Raw genomic sequence first — 23,532 nt, forward strand, 5'->3', positions numbered from 1 at the left:
GGGAAGGGCAGATTTTCAAAATTCTTGTAATGGCCTATCACAGTCACACCTGGTGGCATAATATCACTCTTTAACATAACCGCATAATTGTATTAGCCGTTAACCCCTTCAGAATGTGAAGAAAAGGGAATACAAGCATGTATAGGTTGTGGACAATAAAAAAAGAACCTTCAGAGCTAGATTGCTTTTAATCAAGTTTTCAATTACAAATGCGCAAAGTAGAAAAAAATATTTTTTTCCAAATACATTTCAAAGGTCTCATTTAACAGCATGTTAAAGAAAATAAAACTTTAAATTGAATAACACACCTAGAACCAGTTTCCTCCAAATATACAACACCACACACTAACCTCATCCATGCACTCAAACCTAAAACCTGGAGATTAACCAGATTAGTTCATTTATTATGTACCAACTAAACCGACCGGAGACAGAAGGGCTGCTACAGAGCGCAAGTGGTGCAACCTGAACTGTGAAATGCTCTTCATTTCAGGCGGGGGGAGGAAAAGTTTAAATTTAAAAAAGCATTCCTCTTGACCATTGATTGGCTGAGAGTGGGACTGAGAAGAATACCCATTCTACACAACAGGCATATGACATGGACATTTGACCAATACCCTGGAATGTTCTTTGGGCTGTCACCCAAATTTCACACAGGCCTGCTTTTATCTGCATCAAAACGTCCAATATTGCAATGCACTGAACACCAGGGGATGGAACTGTCCTTTCACACCATGTAGTCCCGGGATTGACCCTGGAAAATCAGGTCATTCTGGGAGGGAAGGCTTCCATAATCGAAGCCTTTCACTGCTGAATAGTCCAACAGATCTGGCTTTACTCGTCTATTATGAAGGACGCATCAGTGACGGTACTTTTAAAAGCACCATCTCATTTCATTCTTTTCCAAAGCATTACTTCAATGAAGTCACAAATAGGCTTTGTTCAAATATTGTGACCAGATTCCGGTCAACTAAATATGGGTGAAAAACAAGTAAGCCATAGACATATTTTACAATACCACACAAAAGGTTGTAACCATCGGAAGTTCAGTATAAATAAAATGGTAAATATGAAAGGGGGGGGGGGGGATTTTGCCTTCAGAGCCATGACATAAACCTCTGCATTGACTGCACTTAAGCAGTCATGAAAATGTCATACAGACATATGGAATTACAGTGGATGAAGGCTGATGCACGTACCAAAACCTAAAGCCCTGATATGTTGGTTTTTCCAGATCCCTTCCTGCTATTCGTCAAGACAAGCTGACTGCCCCACCTGACATTTCCTGTAATACGAATATTTGTATGGTCTAAAAAATATAATCTATGGATGAAAATGTCTGAGAAAAAGAAAAGAAAAAACACTTATCCAGATTTTCCTTTATCAGGCATGCACACACGTATGACTATATTTCAGAGTTGAAAGCTGAAATAACCAAAAGTGAAAAATCAAGGTCATCCAAGTCAAAAGTGCAATTCAATGACTGAAGCTCACTAATGTAGGCAATTTTTAAATTCTAAGCCGCGCACACAACACCCACATTCGGACTATACCTCCTTGATATCGTGATGAATCAAGAGGCAGCTGACTGCATCTCACGAACAGAGTTGACTTTACACACTCTCGTTCTACAACACACTCTGGGAGTTCAGCAGCCATACTGCCTATGGGGGGATCCAACAAGCTGGCTAAAATGTAGATGCTCTATCCTTCCAGCCTGTTTTGATTACATTAAATTCAATATTTTATTAAAAATTACACAAAGAACAAAAATAACACCTGTAAGAAATCTATGGCAGTTGTGGGCCGAATTGTTAAATCTTTAAAAAGTCCAGATCGTTCTCAGAAATCTGCTCGGCTAGTGAACCATAAACTGTTAAAATGTATGACGACTAGGGATGAAATTTCAAATTATTTAGTATTTGTTGACATAACAAATGCGAGTAATCATAAAAGATGTTCCCCGTGTGATGGACAAGCCCAGTTGAGAAACCGCTTAAGGGCCAGCTAGTTACTTTCCCTGAGGAACCAATGATACTTTTTCCTCAAAGTACCTCAAAGTCATATGTCGCAAAGCATGTCCTTTCCAAATAAAACTAAGAAAGCATGCTTTCTTCTTCAATGAGTGGTTTTTAGTCTGCATAGCCTTGTTTTGAATGAGCGGCAAACCGAGTTACGTTTTGCCTGACTTCTGCCCTGCCCTCGTGAAAATCATCTGTTATACCGTAGCAAGAACAGGGACAGGCCGTGGAGTCATTAACAACCAGCAGTAGTAAGTGAGCCATTTTGATCAAGCTAGCCTTGGATTTGAGGGCATTTGTGTGAAATCATTCAACAAAACATCCATGGGACGCATCTGTCCATGTCCCGTTCCAGGCCCTACTTGATTCCATCTCACCTACTGAAAGCCCCATCAAGCACAAGGGACAGAGAAAATGATGCAGATATGACTGAATTAATATTGGAGAAACCAACATGAGCCTCGTCATCCAACCGTAGAAAACGTTCCATCGCAACCTTATCATTCAACTCGCACCGACACAACACATAAAAATTGAGTGAGGGAATCGATAAAACAATTTGTCCCGTTTGAAAAGTCAAGAAAACGAGGCTAATGCCATGTTAGAGGTGGTGTCTATTCTTGTTTGTACAGTTTAGGAGCAGGATACCAATTCTGCCCGTAGAACACTTTGCCCACTTCCTCGGCTAACTTCACAAACCTACCTTCTGATTGGGTACTGCATCAGGTCTCAGTAACTGTGATTTGTGACTAAGCTAAAAGGAAGCACGTAATTGTACTCGTCAGGCACGGGGGTGGCTAGAAACTACTGCAAACAACATACTACTACAGGATGTAGTCATAACACCAAACTATCAACGTATTCATTCGAACTTAGGAGGCGGTTTCAGCAACTCATCCATCTTACGCGGCACAATTAGCTAGTTTGGTTTCGGGTTTGCAGCGATAGCATTCGTTAAGTTTTTTCTCGTCCACGTTCACTTTCTACACAACAGTCAGCATTATCGGCTTTCAGACATAATTAGTATACAAGATAGGTAAGAAAAACAACCGTTATCCGACTGTTCTGTGTCACATGGCATCTCTCTGCTGGAGGGCTCAGGCCCTCTGAACTGTGGGTGGGGCGGGAGGGGGTCTCATCCAGAGGTAGCAGCCTGGATCGAAACAAAACTTCCTCATGGTCAAGTATCGTTTAACCTTTTGAGAAGGCCAGAGAAGGAAAAGGCTCTACGACGGGTAATGCACTCCTCTTAAAATCCACCCTTTGTCCTTTGTCAGCATTCAAATTCTTGCTCCGAAAAAAATCATCAACTGCGTGAAACCATATAGTGAGACAACTGTCCGTTTTCATCCAAATTTTAAAGATGCCTCATTCTGCAACACAGTGGGCCAATCGGTGAGCATTGTACAGGTGACCGATTCTTCTTCTTCCCTCGCAGATTGAATCATTGATTTAAAAAAAGCTAGTTTCCAAGTTCCTTTCAGCCGCCACTAGCTACAGAGGAGGTCGTCCAGGGCCAGCGATGGCATCTTGTCAAAGTCATAGGCGTCAAACAAGTCACTGATTCCCTGGCCCTCCCCAAGGCCCAAGAGGTAGTCGTCCTGGTCTAGGTTGGGGGGGCCCAGGTTCAGGAAGGGCCCCAGGGCTCCGCCGAGGGCCCCTAAGGCAGACGGGATCTGGTCTTCGGTTTGCTGCAGAAGACTGGTGAAGGGGGAGGAGATGGGGGACAGTGTTGTGACGGAGACCGCCTCGTTCGAGGGGGGAGGTGCGAGGGAGTTGCCGCCGGGAGTGGTTTTGGAATTGATGGGCTCTGGAAGCACAAGCACAAGACAATGCATTTCCAAATGAGTCTCCCAAATCCTGGGTTGGATGAGAGTGGAGGGTGTAATCTGTACAGCCACCGAAGAGACTCTTACTGCAAAAAGGACACGTTTCATACTAGATACTGTTGAGTAGGGGTGTAACGATACACTAAAGTCATGGTTCGGTACGTACCTACCTCGGTTTTTAAGTCACGGTTCGGTATGTTTTTCGGTTTTGATTTATTAAATTGTATCAAACAAATGCCTTACACAAATGAAAAGACATCAAATACAATTGAGGATAAAAACACAAAGTCCAGGACTTATTTCCATTGTGGTCCTCAACACAAAACATCAGGACAAGACAAGACACTAACAGTGTTTGATAATCAATAAAGACTTAATTCTAAAAAATAAATAAATAAATAAGTTTTTTTTTTTTCGGTACGTACCAAAATGAAACGTGCATCGAACCGTTAGACCCGGAACTAAATATTTCGGTTAGAATATGCGTATCGTTACACCCCTACTGGTGAGTGAATGAAAGTGTTCGGGTTTGCCAGTGGTAACCATTCAATCATCGGCTCATTTAATGTTTGTCAACAGCCGGTCATTGCAGACTGATTAATGTACTTATCCGTTGGCGGGCAGGTAGACCAGGTAGTCAGAGGTAACCGTGTTTCACCACCCACCTTGAACAACTTTGACGAAGGGGGAGTTTCCGTTGATGTCCACGTTGCCGTTCTTCACTGGACTCTTGGGGTCGTTTTCCTCATCGGGACACAGCAGGACTTCAATCGGGCCCTTCGTACTCGTCAGATGGATGGAGAGGCTCTGGAAGGGAGAACATGAGACGTTACGTTAATCACCAGGATATCAAAGTTTAACCAAACAACGGACTGGTGAGATCAAGCAAAGAACATTGCCGTTAAAGAAAGCTAAAAGACCACCAATAGGTTTTACCTAGCAGCTACAAATAGCCATGTTACCCTTCAGTGGTTTACTCTTTTCAAGCGACTTTTCAAGGAACCAAATGTGTCACTTTTTCAAACGCTTCTCTGCAATAAATCTAAATCCTCCCACTATTACCAAATCCTTCCGATATCTCATGCATTTCCAAAGGCATTGGATGCAACACAAGACACTATACATCTGCCTAGGACAGCGTGTTCACATACCTCCTCAGGGTCTGGTACCTCCAGCTTGGTGTCGCTAGGAGCTTTAACCACTATAACCGTCTGGTCTCTGAGGTTTCCCAGTTCCCTGATGTCCTGGTAGGTGACATAGGCATACGTGCAGGGGAATCAAGGAATAACAACCGCGTCGGTTCAGTGCGTGTGCGTGTTGACAGCAATATATTGTTTCTCTTTCTTCTGATAAATGTACTTATTGTGAGTTGCTTTGCATAAAATAATCTACTAAAATGCCCTTAATGCAAATGTAAATGTGTGCCCATGCCTGACATACAATGCATCTTACAGGTTCATTTAATTAACATTTTATAATGCGCACGTTCAAAACATTGTCGTACCCGATCTGGTTAGTTGAAACAGAACGAGAAGCATTTGGATCGCAACAAAGTTATAAGCAAATCTGGAACACCGTCATCCAAGAGTTAAAATGGTTTGGTGCACCAAATATGACTAAACAACATTATTCTCACACACAATGCATTTTCAAATCTGCAATTTATAAATTCCTCGGATAGCCGGAGGAAAATTGATCACAAGCATGAACAATGCTCAAGATTTTTTGACGTGTGCTTAATAAATCAAGGCTCTCTTTTTTCCTTCTATCTGCAATGTCACAAAATGAAAAGGATATTTTTGGTTGTTTGGCATCTCGCTCATATGCCGCACATCCAGGCTGCATCTCTGGATGAGCTGCTCCAGTTTCTGCTCCTCTTCACCCAGGGCAGAGACCTCCGACGTCAGCCGCTGCCTTTGACTCAAGGCACCGTCCACCTCAGACAGACTGCAGCCCCTGGAGGAGAGACAAAATGGAGATGTTACGAGGAACCGCCAATACCGCTTAGTGGCTGTTGATACGGATTTGAGTACTAGTTCTGCCTCGACTGATATTCTTACTTTGCCATGGTTGAATACTAACCAACTGCCTATTTCTCTCTTGGCATTAGGGAATTCAAAAATAAATGACATTTAACTTTGGTTAGGTATGAGCTTTGGCATATTGAATAAACTGGCACAAAACGCAAGTAAAAGTAAAACCATCCAATTTGTTTGAATTCTAACTGTGGCTTTCAAACACATATTTGGCTTGTCACATATGTACTCCCTGATACCAACGCCTAAACAATAGTGTGGCAAGTTACTGAACACCACATGACCAAAATGTGATAACTGACACTCCCAGTCTTAGAAACCCACATTAAATTGAGGGCTAAAAATGCCATCTTTGAAAACTTTTCCAAATTAATGCATTTTAAAAGAGCCCGTTGATGCATTTTTATTGAATCTGTGCCATGGGGATTTGCCAATCATTCATTCAGTAATCCATGCAGGGATCAATCATATGCAGGAACTTATGTCAACACTGAAGGAAACAGTATGGGACGGACGAGGGACGGACAGACTTACATCCACTGGATATTGTTCTTGGATTTCTTCTTTATTAGGTGAATTCCCTCCAACACGTTGGTGATGTCATACAGTCGTCTTTTCTGAACCTGAATGTGGAAACAAGGAGTTCACCAATGTACTGTAAATACATGCAATCCAGAGGCCAATGACAGCACTGGCAACGTGCTTTGCATCCCATACATTAATCTTAATACATACAGAAACGATTGGTTAAACCTTTCCCACAATAAAGCTACCAATAACAAAAGATCTTCTATTCATACATTTCTACTAAAAATGTGTAACATATCAACAATCTACTCATTTTAGGTTGAATCAATGACGGTGACTTACAATATACTTACAGCCCTAATAAGAACATTTAGTTGAGCAATAGGCAATGAAACCCCCTTCCACTGTGCCCTATGAACCCACCTGCAGGGTCTCAGCAGCTTGGTTGAGGTCCAGAACGCCATCCGACGACTGAGCAAGCAGCTCCACAAACTTCTTGGTGAGCAGACCCAGAGAGGTGTCATAGCGGGTCTTTTCCGTCGGAGACTTTGGAACTACCATGCAAAAATGGAGCGTGGGAAAAGAGGACAATAGTGGTTTAGTTTTTAAAATGTTAACATTACAGTCACTGAGAAGGTACATCCACAATATGCAAGACTTAGTCTTAACATTTGTTAATGAGCATTTCTAGGGATACCACTATTGCATTATTAATGTAAAAACACAAGTGACATAAAGCGCCCGCAATGTGGGCAATCTTAAACAGGAAACTGGGCCCGAAAAAAGAAACTGAAGCGGCATAGTCATGTCTTATTTTCTGTTTCATTAGGGAGGTATTTCACTGACGGGAAATGATTTGCGTGAGTTACTGAGTGAATAAAAAGTCCCCTCCTAGGATTTCAGCAGGGTATGTTGAGTATTTCTACAGTGGCCAGTCTGACACCATGTGATTTCAAACCTTTAGACCCTTTTATACAGTTTACTAGGGCAGGTCGAGGTTGTGTAGTGTTCTGGTCTTCTGGCCGTTTAAGAGTCATTAGAACATACAGAATTGCATTATGTATAATGAAAGGGAAAATTTCCAAATGATTAGATTCACACAATAACATGCCTCTAAATGTAACCTGGGGGTCAAGATAATATCTGCAAGAGGGAGAGTTAGATGGTGTATGCTGCCATCTACTGTACTAGTCATGAGAAACCAAGATAAAATACTCTGGCAGCCATTTTAAAAAAAGCAGTCTGCAGAGGCTCTATGTTTACATTAACATTTTGTCTTTCCGCCCAACCCTTTCATCTAAAGAAACCCTCAGGTGAGGCTTTGAATAATCCAAGTATAAAAGCAATGTGGGGGCAACTTCAAAAATTCGGTCAGTACAACCAAGTGCAGAAAATAAGCTAAACGGAGTGCAAAGTAACTACGAGAATAAGAAATATGGGTGGGTTTTTAACTATACAATTATATGTGCCGTAACGTGCTTAGAAGTCAGTGCAGAGCATCAAAGTAAGATTCAAGCCTATATTGACGACCCCCCCCCCCCCCCCACAAACACACACAGCAGTAGATTCTTCCTACTTCTTTGTGGCTTTAGGTGTTTCCCATTGGCCACTGAGGCGGCCCTTCCCCTGGGTGTCTTGGCTGGTTCTGCTAGATACTGGTGATCCGAATCGTCCAGAGCCAACCGCCTCTTCGCCTGTAAAAAAATAAAATCAAAAGAGTCACAAAACATGCCGACAATAAGCACAAATATCTATAAAAAAACACAGCGTCCCGTCCACTCCGGTGTTTAGGACAAGTTGCGGTATATCACGATTGCTCCAATTCCAACTATAACAGTCATAACTATGAGCGCTCACACCGCTAGCCCAGCTAGTAGCGCCCATGACCAGCTCTTTTGATGCAATTTAGTTCAGGATTCAAGCAGGCCACATGGCAAGAACACAAATCTAGCTCATGGCAAACCCGGTTATGATTGTGCACGCCTCATAACCTTAAATAAATTCAATGTAAACAAGGGACATGGCATAGAAATGAATAGACATGTAATAACCATGTAATGCATGCGTGTATGAAACTTGGATTCAAAAGGTTTATGAATGCCATGACTAGAGGACTCCTTGGACATGTGGCGTTCATGTGCTCACCACCCTAAGCCCAATAGCCATGTGTGTATCTCAGCAAGAACAAATAGGCTTAAATGTGAGATCTTTGTGAAAGCCAATCAGAAACATGCATTTGATTTTCCATATGTCAAATAGGTAAGAATGTATTGCACAGTTGTGGTAATGACAAGATTGTACACCCCAGGAGTTCTCCATTTTGTTAAACCGCAGACCAATGAATTCACCTACCTTAAATAGAATTTTAAAAGTAGGTCATCAAGCCTGACTTCCTGTATTATTCGAATATGGCCTGGGCCATGACTGGGAGTAGGAAGGTTTGAATATTGGAGACTTTAGTCATGATTGGTACAGGACATGTATACGATTTATGGTTTCACAATGACAGTGAAATGACTTCCATTTTAAATATGAACGGGGGGCAGACCATTTCGTACCCAATGCCTTCATATGCCTTTAGAATTTAGGAGGCTCATAATCACAAACCAGTCAACATTAAGATAAAACCAGTCATCATTCTGCTAAAAGCAGACGAGGCGATTTTCAAAGTGGGCGACTTTAAAGACCTCAAACCATAAAGTACTGTAACTTTGCATGAAGCCCATGTGAAGTCACTTTCCGATGCGAGCATCTCAAAAACTTTAGGATCAAGACCAAGGCCATCACTGTGCCTCTTAACTATGCATAAGCTACTACTGGGCTTGCAAGCTAACTCGTGTTTTTTCTTTTTTATACACGTCCCTCCATCCAAGTTGGATGCATCTTCCGAGACGACTGCAGAACACAAATCTAAAAAGTACTCGAGAAACCACGGTGCATCTGCAGTGCTAGATCATGCACTCGTGGATCATTTTGCATCATGTATATAACGTAAGCTAGCTAGATTAATGCTGGAGCTAGTCGCAAACCACCCCACCAATCTCCCTTCCCCCCCCCCCCAACAAGACAGTAACAACAGGACTAGGCCACCGCTAGTCATCTCCGGGCTTTACAGCCGTCTGATCGCCAGGGCTCAAGCCCACCTCGAGGCACAGTCAAGTTAGCATTGTGTGCATTTACGTGTCGCTTCATCCACAAAGTTAACCAACTTCACGGTGACCATCGCGTCGATCACATCGCAGAAGCACTTTGTTAAGTGAGCTAACAGCAGTTAGCCACATCGCTAACTGAGTAAGCTTCTCCAAAACGAGTCCTGCGGACGGAGGGGCTAAGTAGCTAGCCGTGGAGACGAGCTCGGCTAACCTTAGCAGGCTACATTTGTTTCTTTATGGCTAGACAAAACTTCAACAATCTGGTACATTTACCGGTGGTCTTCCTAAAGCGGGTCGCTGTCCCGATCCATTGATTGCAGCTTGTTGTGGAGTTGAGTAAATGTTGTTTATCTGAGGCTCTGATAAACATACATTGGAGGTCTGAGTGATGTTGCAAGGCGGAGGGGTGGTTATTATTTGGAAATAAGTTGTGTTGGATAAAGCGGGGTTAAGTCGATCTGAGAGGGTTGTTAAAATTATATTATTGTCCAAAGCAGAGCTTCCGACCCCCGCTAAAAACACTTTGTCCGGAGCCGAGGAGATCCCTCTTCTCATCTTGGTAGGACTCGGGTAACCCTTCTGCCTCCGTTCTTTTAAACACGTTTCACAGCTAATCGGCTGCAAAAATATAAAAAATAATCAGACCGAAGTTCAGATGGGAATCTGATTTATCGGCTGTTAATGAGTATTTTTCGATAGGCAATTGCATTTAGGCAGATGCAACGGATTAAAAAGTAGCGCAACTCTCGACTCCTCCGTCTAGAAATGGCTTCAGGAAACGGACTGATGAATGAAGGGATACGGTTTACGCGCTCAAGAGCTCCCGCGAAACTCAGATTTCCCGGGAGTTTTTCAAAAATAATTTACATATCGAACACGATTGGCCGCTCGGAGCCCCGACACCGCCTTTATTGATGCAGCTCTGGCCAATGGCGGCCGAGTGTTCACCGCGCCACGTGTTCATTGGGTGGTTGTAAACAGGCCGCGTCACTCTGGTCACGCGTGTGTGTTTCTGACAGCTCGGTAGATGGTGCCCTAAACTAACTTTACACTTTACACCGATGGTCACTGATATAACATACATGTTATATCATGGACTTTTGAAAGTCATTTCATTTTCCCCGTTATGAATTGGTTCTATGTGGACAATAACATATCTGTCTGTCTGTCTGTCTGTGCGTTATGCTACGTTGCCAGGATGAACCACACACACATTAGGCCTACCCTGACCCCCAGACCATAATGTGCAGCCTATGACTGAAGTGTCTGTTAAAACGTGGAACGCGATTTAAAATTGAGTTTGTGATACATAATCGTATCATTGCGGTCATGACTCCCATTTTCTAAGCGTAAGCTCCACGTTTTCGGTGATTTGGATGGAGGTTGGACTATAGGCGGCGAGGCAGCCGCTAGCGCGGTAGATGAAACGGAGAGATCCGGTCAGAGTGGCCTGAACGACCACTGAGAGCCGAGGCGCGGAGAGAGAGAGAGAGAGAGAGAGAGAGAGAGAGAGAGAGAGAGAGAGAGAGAGAGAGAGAGAGAGAGAGAGAGAGAGAGAGAGAGAGAGAGAGAGAGAGAGAGAGAGAGAGAGAGAGAGAGAGAGAGAGAGAGAGAGAGAGAGAGAGAGAGAGAGAGAGAGAGAACCACAGTTCACTTAAAGGGCGGTTTCACTTGTCGCCTTGGCGCCTCTGACAACCTACTGCACATATAAATAAATTAAACGATAAGACACGCAATGTAGACGGAGTTAAAATAATATCTCTATAGGGGCTGAATGAAGCGATAAGTAGAGGTGGGCACCGTTTATCATCGTCCAACTCAACGGTGGAGTGTTTTCGAGGAGAGGATGCAGGATGGGCGACCGGGTGGACGCGGCGTTTAAGACAACTGGATCAAAGTTGCTCCTGCCTGTCAGTGAATTCTTCGGGTTTCCTCTCGATCAAGTAAGTATCTGTTTCTACATTTTTCGGCAACAAAAGTCCCTCATCTTTTTGTAAAAAAAAATACAACTTGTGCTTCATGTCTGCTTCTGATACTAAACTGTGATTATCATCTCTCAGCCATCCGCCCATCTAGTTAAATTGGAAAGCTCTCTTTTCCCTTCAACCCTGGCTAGTAGTGGAGTCAAAACACTAAACATTTGTCATTCGTCAGCCTAACCCTTTTTATTTTCCTAACTGCATATAGGTCAACTTTTTAGCCTGTCAGGTGTTCGCTCTTGCGGCTGCCTTCTGGTTCCGTCTCTACCTCGGGCCCCGCCACGCCAGTCCCCTGCTCAGGCATGGCGTGGCTACACTGTTTGGCGTTGCCTTTGTCATCTTCTGCTTTGGCTGGTGAGTTGTGTCTGATTAGACCACAGCAAGGCGACTAAGCGATCTAAAACCAAGGGTGCAACTATTATTTTTTTAATTTCATGACATTGTGTGTGTATGTGTGTGTGTGTGTGTGTGTGTGCGTGTGTGTGTGTGTGTGTGTGTGTGTGTGTGTGTGTGTGTGTGTGTGTGTGTGTGTGTGTGTGTGTGTGTGTGTGCATGCATGCGTGTGTCTGCATGTGTGTGTGTGTGTGTGTGGTGCTGCATGTGTGTCCCTCCCTCCAGGTATTCAGTCCATATTGTAATCCTCGTGTTGCTGAGCTACACAGTCATCATCACAGCGGACATCAGTAACGTACACCGGTAAGATCTTGTGAATGAAGTGGTGAATGAAGGGACACCACACATGGCACAGTGCCCTCACTGCCATCTTCAAGTGGAACTTGTTCGACTGGCATGAAGGCCATATCGTCTGCATGAGGGGGACAGGAGGAGAAGAGTGAAGATAGATCTTGTCTGGTGGAATTCATACTGGTTCATCGCGTCGCAAAGGGCCCACTTTCTGTTTAAATCTATTTTAGGGATGGGGTACGTTAGGCTGCGGTCATGCATAGTAGTGCATATAGTATAATATCAACGTTTTAAGTTAAGCGGTGTCAGCACAAAATGAAGGACAATCTGAACAGAAATGACTCGTGAGCTGAGACAAATCGCATCTGAGGCGGCGGTTACAAACTCAAGGTGACAGAGGTCCTTCAGGTGAAGGATGTCTCCACCATGAGTCGTTTTTTCTGTTAAATGTCCCCGCTCACATCTCCCTGAGTGCTGCCTTTGTGTCTGTTCAGATGTGGGCTCTGGACGCTAAAAAGGTGCAGTCCCCGAACAAAGAAAAGGATCCAGTCAGTGATAGCCAGACTTTCCATCTATGTTTCTCCATTTTCTTTCTTATGTTTTATCTCCTTTTTATCTTGCATCAAAAAGTTTTTTTTTTTCAAGGTATGTCTCCAGTGTGCATGTGTGTATGTGTGCTGAGACATTTTCAGCACTTTCAAAGTGTTTAAAGTGTCATGCAAGCCATGCAAGTCAGTGGTAAGGGGTCTTGAAGCTAATGCTAGGAGGAGCTGGGGAATGGATCAAGGAACACTCAACGCTTAACGCCTGCTGATCTGTTTTCACTGTCTAGTCGCTACAGAAATTAACGTTATTTCATTCAAATACTTGAATCTTCTGTTTCATATCTGCATAATTAATTCAGTTTCCATGCACAAGGGAATGACTTGATGAGCTGGATTGTTAAATATTTGTCTTTAAATTAATCTTATTTTTGCGATCAGTCCCAGGATACAACATTTGAGACTTCATTCAAGACTTGAGGAATGTTTCCTTGTTTAAATGAATAGATTTCACGATTAAGATGCAATAATTTAACGGTAAACCTATATTTAGTATCTGAACATTCATAGCCTTACTAGCACAGAACTAATACATATAAATAACCATGAACTGATTGAGTCCAATGGTGTTTACTCAGGTATTCACTGGTGTTGTCCATGGGCTATCTGACTGTGTGCCAAATCAGCAGAGTCTTCATCTACAACTATGGAATATTGTCCACAGACTTCTCTGGGTAAGAAGACGCACTAAGTCACACACTTCTGAAATTCTTGTCATGTCTTTCATTTCATGTCCTATTTGCCATCTCGGCACATCCCTGCGCATTAGTCCTGTGAATCTTCCAGGACAGTTTCCCTGTTGTCTCTCTTGAGACATGTGCCCTGCCCGCTTTGCACAGGCACAGTGGTTAGGGTCAGTTAATGTACTCCACTTTGCTGCCGCTACCTAACTATGACTTAATTTTCATAACAACACTGAAGTAGGCGTTGTTGTGTTCTATAATGTTGGTGTATATAGGTAGGCAGCTCGGCTTTCTGCTGGGTAGTTTTCCTCTGTTGGTGCTAGGAGTTGAAGTCTGTGCACTTTGACCCCTGTGGATGAACCTAGTTAATGCTATAGTTTATTAATAATTTAGTAATTTCGGTCCTCTATCTATGTAACTTGTTGCACGGCCGGACTAACAATAAAGTTCACTTTGACTTTGAATTTGACTTTGACTTTATCACAGAGTTTATCACAGAGCAGATAACTCAGGTTAGGCAATGATTGTATTAGCTCCAGTTTAAATGTTGTAGGGTTTAGACGATTTGACAGATGAATTGACTTACGTCATCAATACAAAGGTTCCGTCACTGATATACTAATACACACACAGTGAAATTTGCTCTGATTATTCTCATAATTAGCTAATAAGAATTCACTATTGCTCTGGCCGTACACATAACAATTGGATAATCTTGTTTGCTCTTACGAGATTTAAATGTTGGCATTACTACATGACTTTATTGGGCTGACAGCACAAGGTCTCTGGTGTATAAAGGTGGCCCTCTTCCTGCTGCAGGACTCTCGTGACCACAGAGGCAGCCTCTTCAGGAGGATATTGAGTGAGGATAGCACAACGCTGTGTGTGTGTGTGTGTGTGTGTGTGTGTATATGTTTGTGTGTGTGTGTGTGTCTGTGTGTGTGTGTGTGCCTGTGTGAAAGGGAGAGAGAGATTGTTTCAAGAGAAACTATGATAATATGGCCATTTGTTTCCAGGTATATCCATTTTGTCGTATTTTTTAGTGCTTCTTGTCTATCTTTGCTGTTGATATTAGGTTTTTCATTGTACCAAATGGTTCATTACAATTTTAACTATTCAATTTAGCCCATTCTGCAATAATTCCCCATAGGAATGCAGAAAAAGGTCGGAACAGATGACAATTCAATAGATTTAAGTATCACATGTTACCGGGACACAGTGGACAGTGGTCAGCTGATCTGGCACACAATTATGCTACATACCATGCAATAACTGTGAGTGTTTCAGTTTGTTAGCATGTTAACAAAGAGGAATGACACTAGTGATCATTGCACACTTCACCACTAAGTCTCACTAAGTCTTCAAGTTAAAAACCTTTTAAAACTTGTTTGCATGTCTGTCTCCCACTCCCACTCTCCCAATACACCGGCGACAATTTCAAACTTTCAAAAATGTCAAAGTTTTCACTACTGATGTTTGTTCATTCCCACTCAACAAACGAGCCTTTTTGAACCAAGTCCACCAAAAGACTGCGTAGCAGCAAGAGTAAACCCCAGACTGCAGAGCAGGGCAGACTGTCACTGATGCGTCTGCCAAGCCCTTCAGTGACCTGGCACTACCAGCCACACAGCCGGCCTCACTCCTGCTGCTCCTCCGTCTGCACAAAAGCTCTAGTACACTGCCCTCTTTGTGAGTGTGTGTGTGCGTGCGCGTGCATGTGTGTGTCTGCGGGTGTGTGCGTTGGGTGCACATGTGTGTGTGTGCGTTGGGTGCACGTGTGTATGTGCATTTGTGTGTGTGTGTGTGTGTGTGTGCGTGCGTGTGCGATAGAGGCAGGAAGGGGACAGATAAACAGATTGTATGAAAACACATATGCCAGTGTGCTCATGTTAACACAAATTCCCGAGACGGCAGAGACAAGTCTTTGGAGGGAGAATATACATGGGAATAGATCAGGAGATAGTGTAGTGGACAGGGTTGTGTGTCCAGGGTGTGGTACCTGGGTCAAGGCCCTGTTGTCTGCAGCCTACCTGTAGGCATCCTTAAGTACGTAGCTTAACCCCCACCTGTTCCGAATTGGCATGCATCTGAATATAGTCACTTTAGAAGAAAGTGTCTGTTAAGGAATTACTTTGTAGTTAGTTACTTGTATTGTGAAAAGTTGCTGAAAGAAAAAACTAAGGTCACCTATTGCTGCTGTAAAACAGTGGAAGAACTGGATCGAGGAGTGAACATTTGTGAACATATCACATTGCTTCATAGTCAAATGGTCACCCAATGCAGATCCAAGGTGGCGTTTAGTCTTTATGTGATATTAAGAAATGTATCTCTGAAGTCTGATGGCAGACAGGCTCCAAACGGGGCATTTCACTTTCTTTCACTTCACATCTGTCTCAACCAATGTGGCTGGAGGCAGGGATCTGTAAGTGATGATTGGCGAACGCTTCCTTGCAGTTTCTGGTTTCCGGCCCAGACTCTGTGCCGCCCGACTCCCTCACAGAATTTCTGCTATAACATAGTAGGAGTGCCGCAGGCAAGGTTATTAGAGTGGTAATACTTGAATAATTCATGCTTCTAAGTAATATACATCTTCCCTTTTCCTTCAGGCCTCTTATGATAGTCACCCAGAAGATCACCACACTGGCCTTCCAGCTGCATGATGGTAACACACACACACACGCACACACGCTCAAACACACACACACACGCATACGCATGCACACACATGCATACGCATACACATATGCAGACACATACCCACACACAAACACACACACACATACGCATACGTGCGGCTACTTCACATTCATCAAGTGGCTGCTCATCTCAACTGCTCAAAGAGAGACATTGAACTAGGCCCCCTCGTGTATGTTGTGATTCTATGTGATGTTCTGGGTTTTAATGGACATTTCGTGAACTATGTAACACTACTCAATAACATCAGAAGGCACATTTGAGAGGCCCCACAAAATTGTGTCTGGAAAGAAATTCCCTGAAGTACCCGCAGGGAACGTAATGTTGTCTACCTGGTAACCTTATCATGATCATGATCTTATTTGTGGACCAAAATGTGTATTTTCTGGGGGAAAAACTAAACTTTACATAGGATAACGTCAGCTAAGTGAAATGATAGGAAAGAGAAACATGTACCGTAAGAACAGAGAACATGACTAACGATGACTACTCTCCCCATGTCTTACAGGTATTGGCAAGAAGCCAGAGGAACTAACCGTGGATCAGAAGCGACTGGCTTTAATGTATGTATACCTCTACCGTCATACTGTGATAATGAAAAATAAGAGGTTAAAAAATTATCCACCTCTGATTACTTTAGGGAGAGGTCATTTCAAGTATAAGTTCTTGTATATGAGATTCCCTCAATGCCAAGTCACAGCCTACATCAAGTTACAGTCTCAAAGGGCTACACAGGCCACATTTTATGCTTCCATTTAAAGTCAGTAAAAATATAAGAAATGGTTCGTTTTTATACTTCTTTCTCGACCCAAATGTCATGGAGAAGGAGATGTAGCTTTGGTGGCTAGCTTGAAATTTTGAAGCAGCATAAGCATATGAAATGAACCTGTAAAACAAGGGGTCCTTTATATCACTTTTGTTGTATCCATCATGCCAGGCAAATGAAAACTGACTACACCATACTTCCAATTATTACAGCTCAGAAAAAGTTCATTCTACAAACTAGAACTCATTGATTCATTGATTCATTGATATTCTAAGTAATCATAACAATTCCCAAATCTCCGAATTTACTTTTGAATGGTACATTTATTGCAATCTAACACAATTTGAAATTGGCTGCATTTGGAAATGTTCCTGTTCTGCGTTCGTCCCATATTTCCTGCAGGCAGCGGCCATCTCTGGTGGAGTACCTGAGCTACAACCTCAACTTCCTCAGCGTGCTGGTGGGGCCCTGCAGCAACTACCAGGACTATGTGGACTTCATCGAGGGCCGCCACATCCAGAGGAGGCTAAGGGAGCAGGCTGAGGGGGCGGGCAACGGCCACCTCAACGGCTTCGACAACAGCCCCGACATCTCACCTCTGGTAGGGCCACGCCGCTCTGAAGATCAGCTGCAGACGATTCCATCACATCACACCATCACACTTTTCACACAGAATTGGCCCAGAAAAAGGTTGAACGCCCCTTATATTGCGTCTGGAAACCTTGTTGACAACACTCGCGTTGCCTGTCACAGCATATTTTTATTATTGATGTTGTAGTAAGTAGGGCATGGGATGAAAAATGCAATTCAATATTTTTGGAAATGGGACATTAAGATAAATACTGTTTATATATATATATACACTGTTTATATAATATGTTCGATAAGACCCCTACTGAATTTATAGTATTAAACATGAATGCATTTTGTTGTGATCCTAAGTCAATATTATTTGCTAATCTGCTTGGCACATTCATTGATCCCCCCTCCTTATAGCCTTTTTCATTCACTCGAAATAGACTAAATTAAAAGTAAACCGTACGTATAAAAAAAAAAAAGCGTTACGCAAAGACGGCGAGTGGCCCGTGGTTCTGCAGAGACACAGGTTTGATGCCCCCTCCTCTCTCCAGGGCGCGGTGTGCTCCAAGCTGCTGCTGTGCGGTGGCTGCATGCTCTTCTTCCTCACCGTCACCCGCTCGCTGCCCATCATGCACAACGTGGACCCCCACTTCGTCAGCCACGCCCCCTTCCTCACCAGACTCGTCTACGCCTTCTTCTCGATACAAGCGGCCAGGCCCAAGTTCTACTTCGCCTGGACGCTAGGTAAGGACACGGCGGGGGGAGACAATGCCCGCCTCAAACACTGTTCTATGGGTGGCATTGAGATGTCAAAGGGTTACTACGTGTGACGTTTTCTTCTTCTGCTAAATATACTAACACATTACTCACTCAACATTGGTAGATAAAAATATTTTGGGTTTTGTTGTTGTATCATCCAGGATATCATCCACAGCTATTCTAGTGACAATGTAGTCCAAAGTCGTACCCAAAGGACAATAGAATCGAGTGTCTGAAAATTCACAGCTGGCCTGACTATACGTAAAGAAAGGAAATGGTTGGCTGAAAGATTTTACAGGACAATTTGCCACTAGGGGTGAAAAACAAGGCAGTTTTGTATACCTGCTTTAATAAAAATGTGTACTTCTTATAACAGTCAAATAAGTAGTCTCACTTTCTAATGCATGCATTGTCCACCTAGATATGAAGTTATTTGAACCATTTCAGAAGTACATGGCACATTTTGTTCTGATTTCATGACATTTAATGTGAACAATATCCCACCAACATAACGTATTAATGCATTTAACTGGCATGAAATGAGTATTGATTAAAATGTATATCATTAATACCTCCTTTAAAACCAAAATCCTATTTTACCCTAACTTACAAAATGCCTGCAGCTTTTCTGTGGGGTTTTTCCTTCAGTTAGCGACCTATTTCTTTTATGCCTCGGTTTCTTTAGCTGATGCCATCAACAATGCGGCGGGGTACGGTTTCAAGGGGATGGATGCCAATGGAAAGCCTTCCTGGGACCTGATCTGCAATCTCAACATCTGGGGGATTGAGGTATGTCGAGGGAAACCAGTTCATGTCGAAACTCCTCTTTAGAAAATGTAGTCACACCGAAAACAAACACCCAAAACAAAATGTTATGTTAGGAAATACATTGTCGGAATCTTGCACAGATCTTTGGCGCATGTCCCATTTCATTGTCGTCACCTTGCAGTTTGAAAAGTCGGAATAACATTATTGTAAGGTAGCATTGTAAGGTGCTTATAAGACACAGTTGGTTAAAATCCCCAAACTTTCTTCAGCGAATAACTCTAGGAGATATTTACACATATCCTTGTAACCTCCATTCAATTGTTTTTCAGACTGCAACAAGCTTTAAGACATTCATTGACAACTGGAATATTCAAACCGGAGTCTGGCTTAAATCGTAAGTCATATTAAGTTAACCATGCACTGATTACAAATTGTAATTACAGTGATTGTGCGTTGATAGGTCTTTTGTTTTTGTCTGTCGTTGGCCTCTTGTTGCATGGTGAAATTGCTCTGCGTTGTGCATTCCCTCTTCAGATTTAACACCACCCCCTTGCTTCACACCCTCTTAATGCTTGTGTTATCCCTAGTATGGTAACTAGGGTAAGGTGTCCATGTTTCTGAGATGTAAAAAATGGGGACATTTGTAGTTTGGTGGTCCTTAAATCAGGTATCAGATATTTTCTGATCTCATTTCTGAAACGAAAAAGGGACATACTTCCGCTTTGCCTATTCATATGATGGTAACATGCCCAATGGTTTAACCTGTACATTGGTAACCTTCTTTCATGTTAGTTGTTACGTGTTGATCTGCCCTATCCTGGTAATAATCCTCCAGAATTTCATTACAAATCAATGTTTGGTCCTCCACTTTATTCAGTGAGTGAGTTATTGGTGCAAACAGACACGCCACCTAGCGTCTAAAACCAGGCCGGGTCTGACCTAATAATGAACAGGATTTGCCCCTCCCCTACACATAAACTCTAGCCAATCACTAGACTCTCTCTCCCTAGTGTGTGCTATGACCGGGCTCCTCACCATCCCATGGCGATGACCTTTGTCCTTTCTGCGCTGTGGCACGGAGTGTATCCCGGGTACTACTTCACCTTCATCACGGCCATCCCCATCACTGCAGCCGCACGGGCCGTGAGTGGTTGAATTGCACAAATGCAGAAAAAATGCACGTAGTTGGTGTGACAAGGCACTGTCAGGGTTTTCAGTTCCACAATGACAGGTGTTTGTTTTTTGTGGTCATGTGTTCATATGTTTGTCTGCATTGGACGGTTTGTAGATTTTTCCTACAGTAGGACTTTTCTTACCATATTAAAATGATGCATACCAAGTCATCGCACACTATAAATGTGTCATTTAAAGTATTTAAAATATTAAAGTGATCACAGGTAGCCTAATAAATAACAGCACCTTATTTGTTGTAACTGGCACACGTAACCAAAACAAATGGCGTTGTTGGCCCTGATCGTTCTGCTGCCACATTCCCTCCCTTCCCTACCATCCCTCCCTCCATCACCACCTCAGGTGCGCCGCTGTGTCCGCCACTACTTCCTGTCTTCCAGAGGTGTGAAGTTGCTTTATGACATCATGACCTGGGCAGCCACCCAGCTAGCCATCTGCTACACAGTCATGCCTTTCCTACTGCTGGCAGTGGAGCCCACGATGGTTTATTACAGGTACCCAGCTGGGATTTGGGTTTCGTGCTTGGACTGCATTTGTTGCACATTATGTTTGTTGTTTTTGGCGTAAGGGGGATCTTCCTGCTAATTGAGTTTCATTAACCCTGAATCAATTGTAGATTTACTTGGAGCCCTTTTTTGGAATATGCATAGAAAAAGAAAAGAAAACACAACTATTTAAATCCATGATATTACGTTTTCTGGAGAAAAGAATGACAAAGACATTTTTTTTTTCACGCCTGCAGCACTTTTTCCCTGTCTTATTTTCCCTGAAGTACAGCCGATCTCCATCTGTCCCTCTTCCAGGTCTATGTTCTTCCACGTCCACCTCATCAGCATGCTGGTGGCGATCGCCCTGCATTCAAAACACACACCGGCCTCAAGACCACCACCCTCTGCCCCCTCCTCCAGCGGCCCCTTCCCCCTGTCAACCCACCCGTCCCACTGCCAGGCCACTCATTCAAACAACAACGTCAAGGCAGAATGAACTCACCCACCACCACCACCTCTTGCAAACACAAACCCCTTCCCCATGAGAACTGGAGGAAGAAGGGCTCTTCTGTGGCACCGACACCACTGGGGAATGTGCTTGGGAGGCATCGCTGTAACCATGACTTGAAATTACGGAAATGTTAAGAATGGCAGACGTTGCATTCGGATCTGTAGGGATTCCAGCTTGAGTGCTTCGAATGTGCCACTAATGTGCAACAAATGTGCGTCCGGGAGCACACACTGGCTCTGTTTCCCAGCATCCTCTTGGGGTTGAGTTTACCGATGGCGTTAAGGTTCCAGCTTGTTTTCCAAATACGGTGCGTTTTGTTCACATATAGGAAGGGCTGATTCACCTACAATACCCCTTTTGTTACGGTTGACGTCTACGCCAAGGGCCAGTCTGTTGTAGTATATTTCCTACTGTCCAGTCCACCCTAACTGAACTCCTTTCCTTTTGTAGTCTATCCTAGCTCCTGTCCATTTCTGCTGTCAATCCATATTGCAGACGATTTTCTGCTGTAGTCCATAACTTACTGTAGTCCATTTCCTTCTATACTGTATTCCCTACTTTAGTCCATTTTTATTGTAGTTAATCCATATTGGAGTCAAATCCCTACTGTAGTCCATTCCCTCCTGTAGTCCATTACTGTAGTCAATTCCCTACTGTAGTACTGTAGTGGGGAATGGACTACAGTCTACATCGCACTACATGCTAGCCCATTCGAAGGACAATGGGACAATGCGAAGACCTCTCTCTACTGCTGCTACTTGCTCTTCTGTGAGTTGGGCGCTACTCAGAATAGTTTCTGACATTAACTTATGAATATACAATGGTACGCACACACACACACACACACACACACACACACACACACACACACACACACACACACACACACACACACACACACACACACACACCCCGACACACCATGAGCTGAAAAGGCCATACACCCAGGCGAATGCATGCATAAATTGCTCCTGCCAACAACAAAAACTAAAACACACACACACAGACAAATACACACACACACACAAAGACACACACACACACACACCCTTTGTGTGACTGAACAAAAAGGACTTGCACAGAAGAGGGAGACGAGGCTGTTTGTCTGCCTTCACTGTGCCCCTGGTGTGTGTTTGCGTCATCCGTGTGTGAGCTAGTCTCACACACACCCGTCCCTCGTCGCCACCCCACACCAGACTCCTCCAGCTCACGCCTCCCAGACTTCATACAGACACTCTTATAAAGACCCACGTCTGCCTCCCATTGGCTGTGGCCTGATGTCAGTCACCAGGTTAACACAGGTGTATCTCATCATATAATTAAACGATATACGGCATCATATTAATGAGGGGTCTGTTCCACCTAGTTAGCTCACCAAGCACCAGCAGAAACTAGTGAAGAGGCTGCATGTTGTTCAACTTAATGGAACACACTAGAGGTGGAACGGTTCAATATTCACGGATCGTATCAGGGTTTTGGGGCCATGGTTTTGGTATGGTATAGCAGGGGATGACACAAGTGCTTATACATTTTTTGGATATATACAACAAACCCATAAGTTGTTTATACACTCCTGGTTGAGCTACTGCTGATAGGTGATGAGGGTTCTCAGTGTAACTAGGGGTGTAATCTGGTGGATAAGAGAAGGAAAGGAGGGTACAGGGCACGGTCTCTGAGGAAGGGATTGACTGCCACCATGGTAATTAATTAATTAATTATAGAAAATCATGTTTTGAAATTCAAAAGACTACAGTAGAGTTAATGAGACGGACTGCAAATTGATGCTTGTGCCAATCAGGAAGGTTATGACCTCCACTCAAATTAGGTTACAAAACGTTGTAACCTGATGTTACAACGTTACAATAAACTTTACACGTGTTTATTATTTAATGGAACGCTACATCAAATGCGTCATATAAAAAACGAGGGCAAATTGAAATGTCAGTGACCAGCACTGGATAATTTGATAAGATGTACGTTTTAAGCTCAGAGATGCATAATCGTCTGTACACAATATGTTTTGAAATGTGTGTTGAGTGGTTCAGCTTGGTGTCCGGAACATTGAGCTTTGTGTTTATGAGTTGGTCACGAACTGTAAGTTAACAGAACCATTTGACAGGGCCTTGACTAATAACTGATGCGAGTTTTCAGCATATGCAGCTATTTTAACTTAACACCTTTTTTTAGAAAGTGTTTTATATTAATTAACATACAAATATTAATATTTTTGTATGTTCATGCTGATAGGTTTAATACAAATGT

At 43.2% G+C, this 23,532-nt stretch overlaps 2 protein-coding genes across 2 annotated transcripts; one reads left to right on the forward strand and one right to left on the reverse strand.

Annotated features, from left to right (window-relative positions):
* Window positions 1–205: 205 nt before the first annotated feature.
* Window positions 206–10,320, reverse strand: e2f3 (E2F transcription factor 3). The gene is made up of 8 exons (XM_084471212.1): window positions 9,840–10,320; window positions 7,991–8,108; window positions 6,838–6,968; window positions 6,421–6,509; window positions 5,648–5,806; window positions 5,002–5,116; window positions 4,516–4,657; window positions 206–3,831 (listed from the first exon to the last, which is right to left on the reverse strand). Exons 1-8 carry the CDS (start codon window positions 10,119–10,121, stop codon window positions 3,512–3,514), a joined length of 1,356 nt encoding a protein of 451 aa, XP_084327338.1. The 5' UTR covers window positions 10,122–10,320; the 3' UTR covers window positions 206–3,511.
* Window positions 10,321–11,419: 1,099 nt separating this feature from the next.
* mboat1 (membrane bound O-acyltransferase domain containing 1) lies at window positions 11,420–21,255 on the forward strand (the record flags this gene model as incomplete). Its single annotated transcript, XM_084471877.1, has 13 exons — window positions 11,420–11,509; window positions 11,754–11,899; window positions 12,164–12,241; window positions 13,410–13,505; window positions 16,121–16,176; window positions 16,717–16,771; window positions 17,377–17,575; window positions 18,105–18,297; window positions 18,998–19,101; window positions 19,410–19,474; window positions 20,091–20,223; window positions 20,614–20,765; window positions 21,075–21,255. 13 exons carry the CDS (start codon window positions 11,420–11,422, stop codon window positions 21,253–21,255), a joined length of 1,548 nt encoding a protein of 515 aa, XP_084328003.1.
* Between the last annotated feature and the right edge of the window lie 2,277 nt (window positions 21,256–23,532).

This window comes from Micromesistius poutassou (assembly GCF_964030765.1).
Source record: "Micromesistius poutassou genome assembly, chromosome: 8".
In the NCBI taxonomy this organism is placed as follows: Eukaryota; Metazoa; Chordata; class Actinopteri; order Gadiformes; family Gadidae; genus Micromesistius; species Micromesistius poutassou.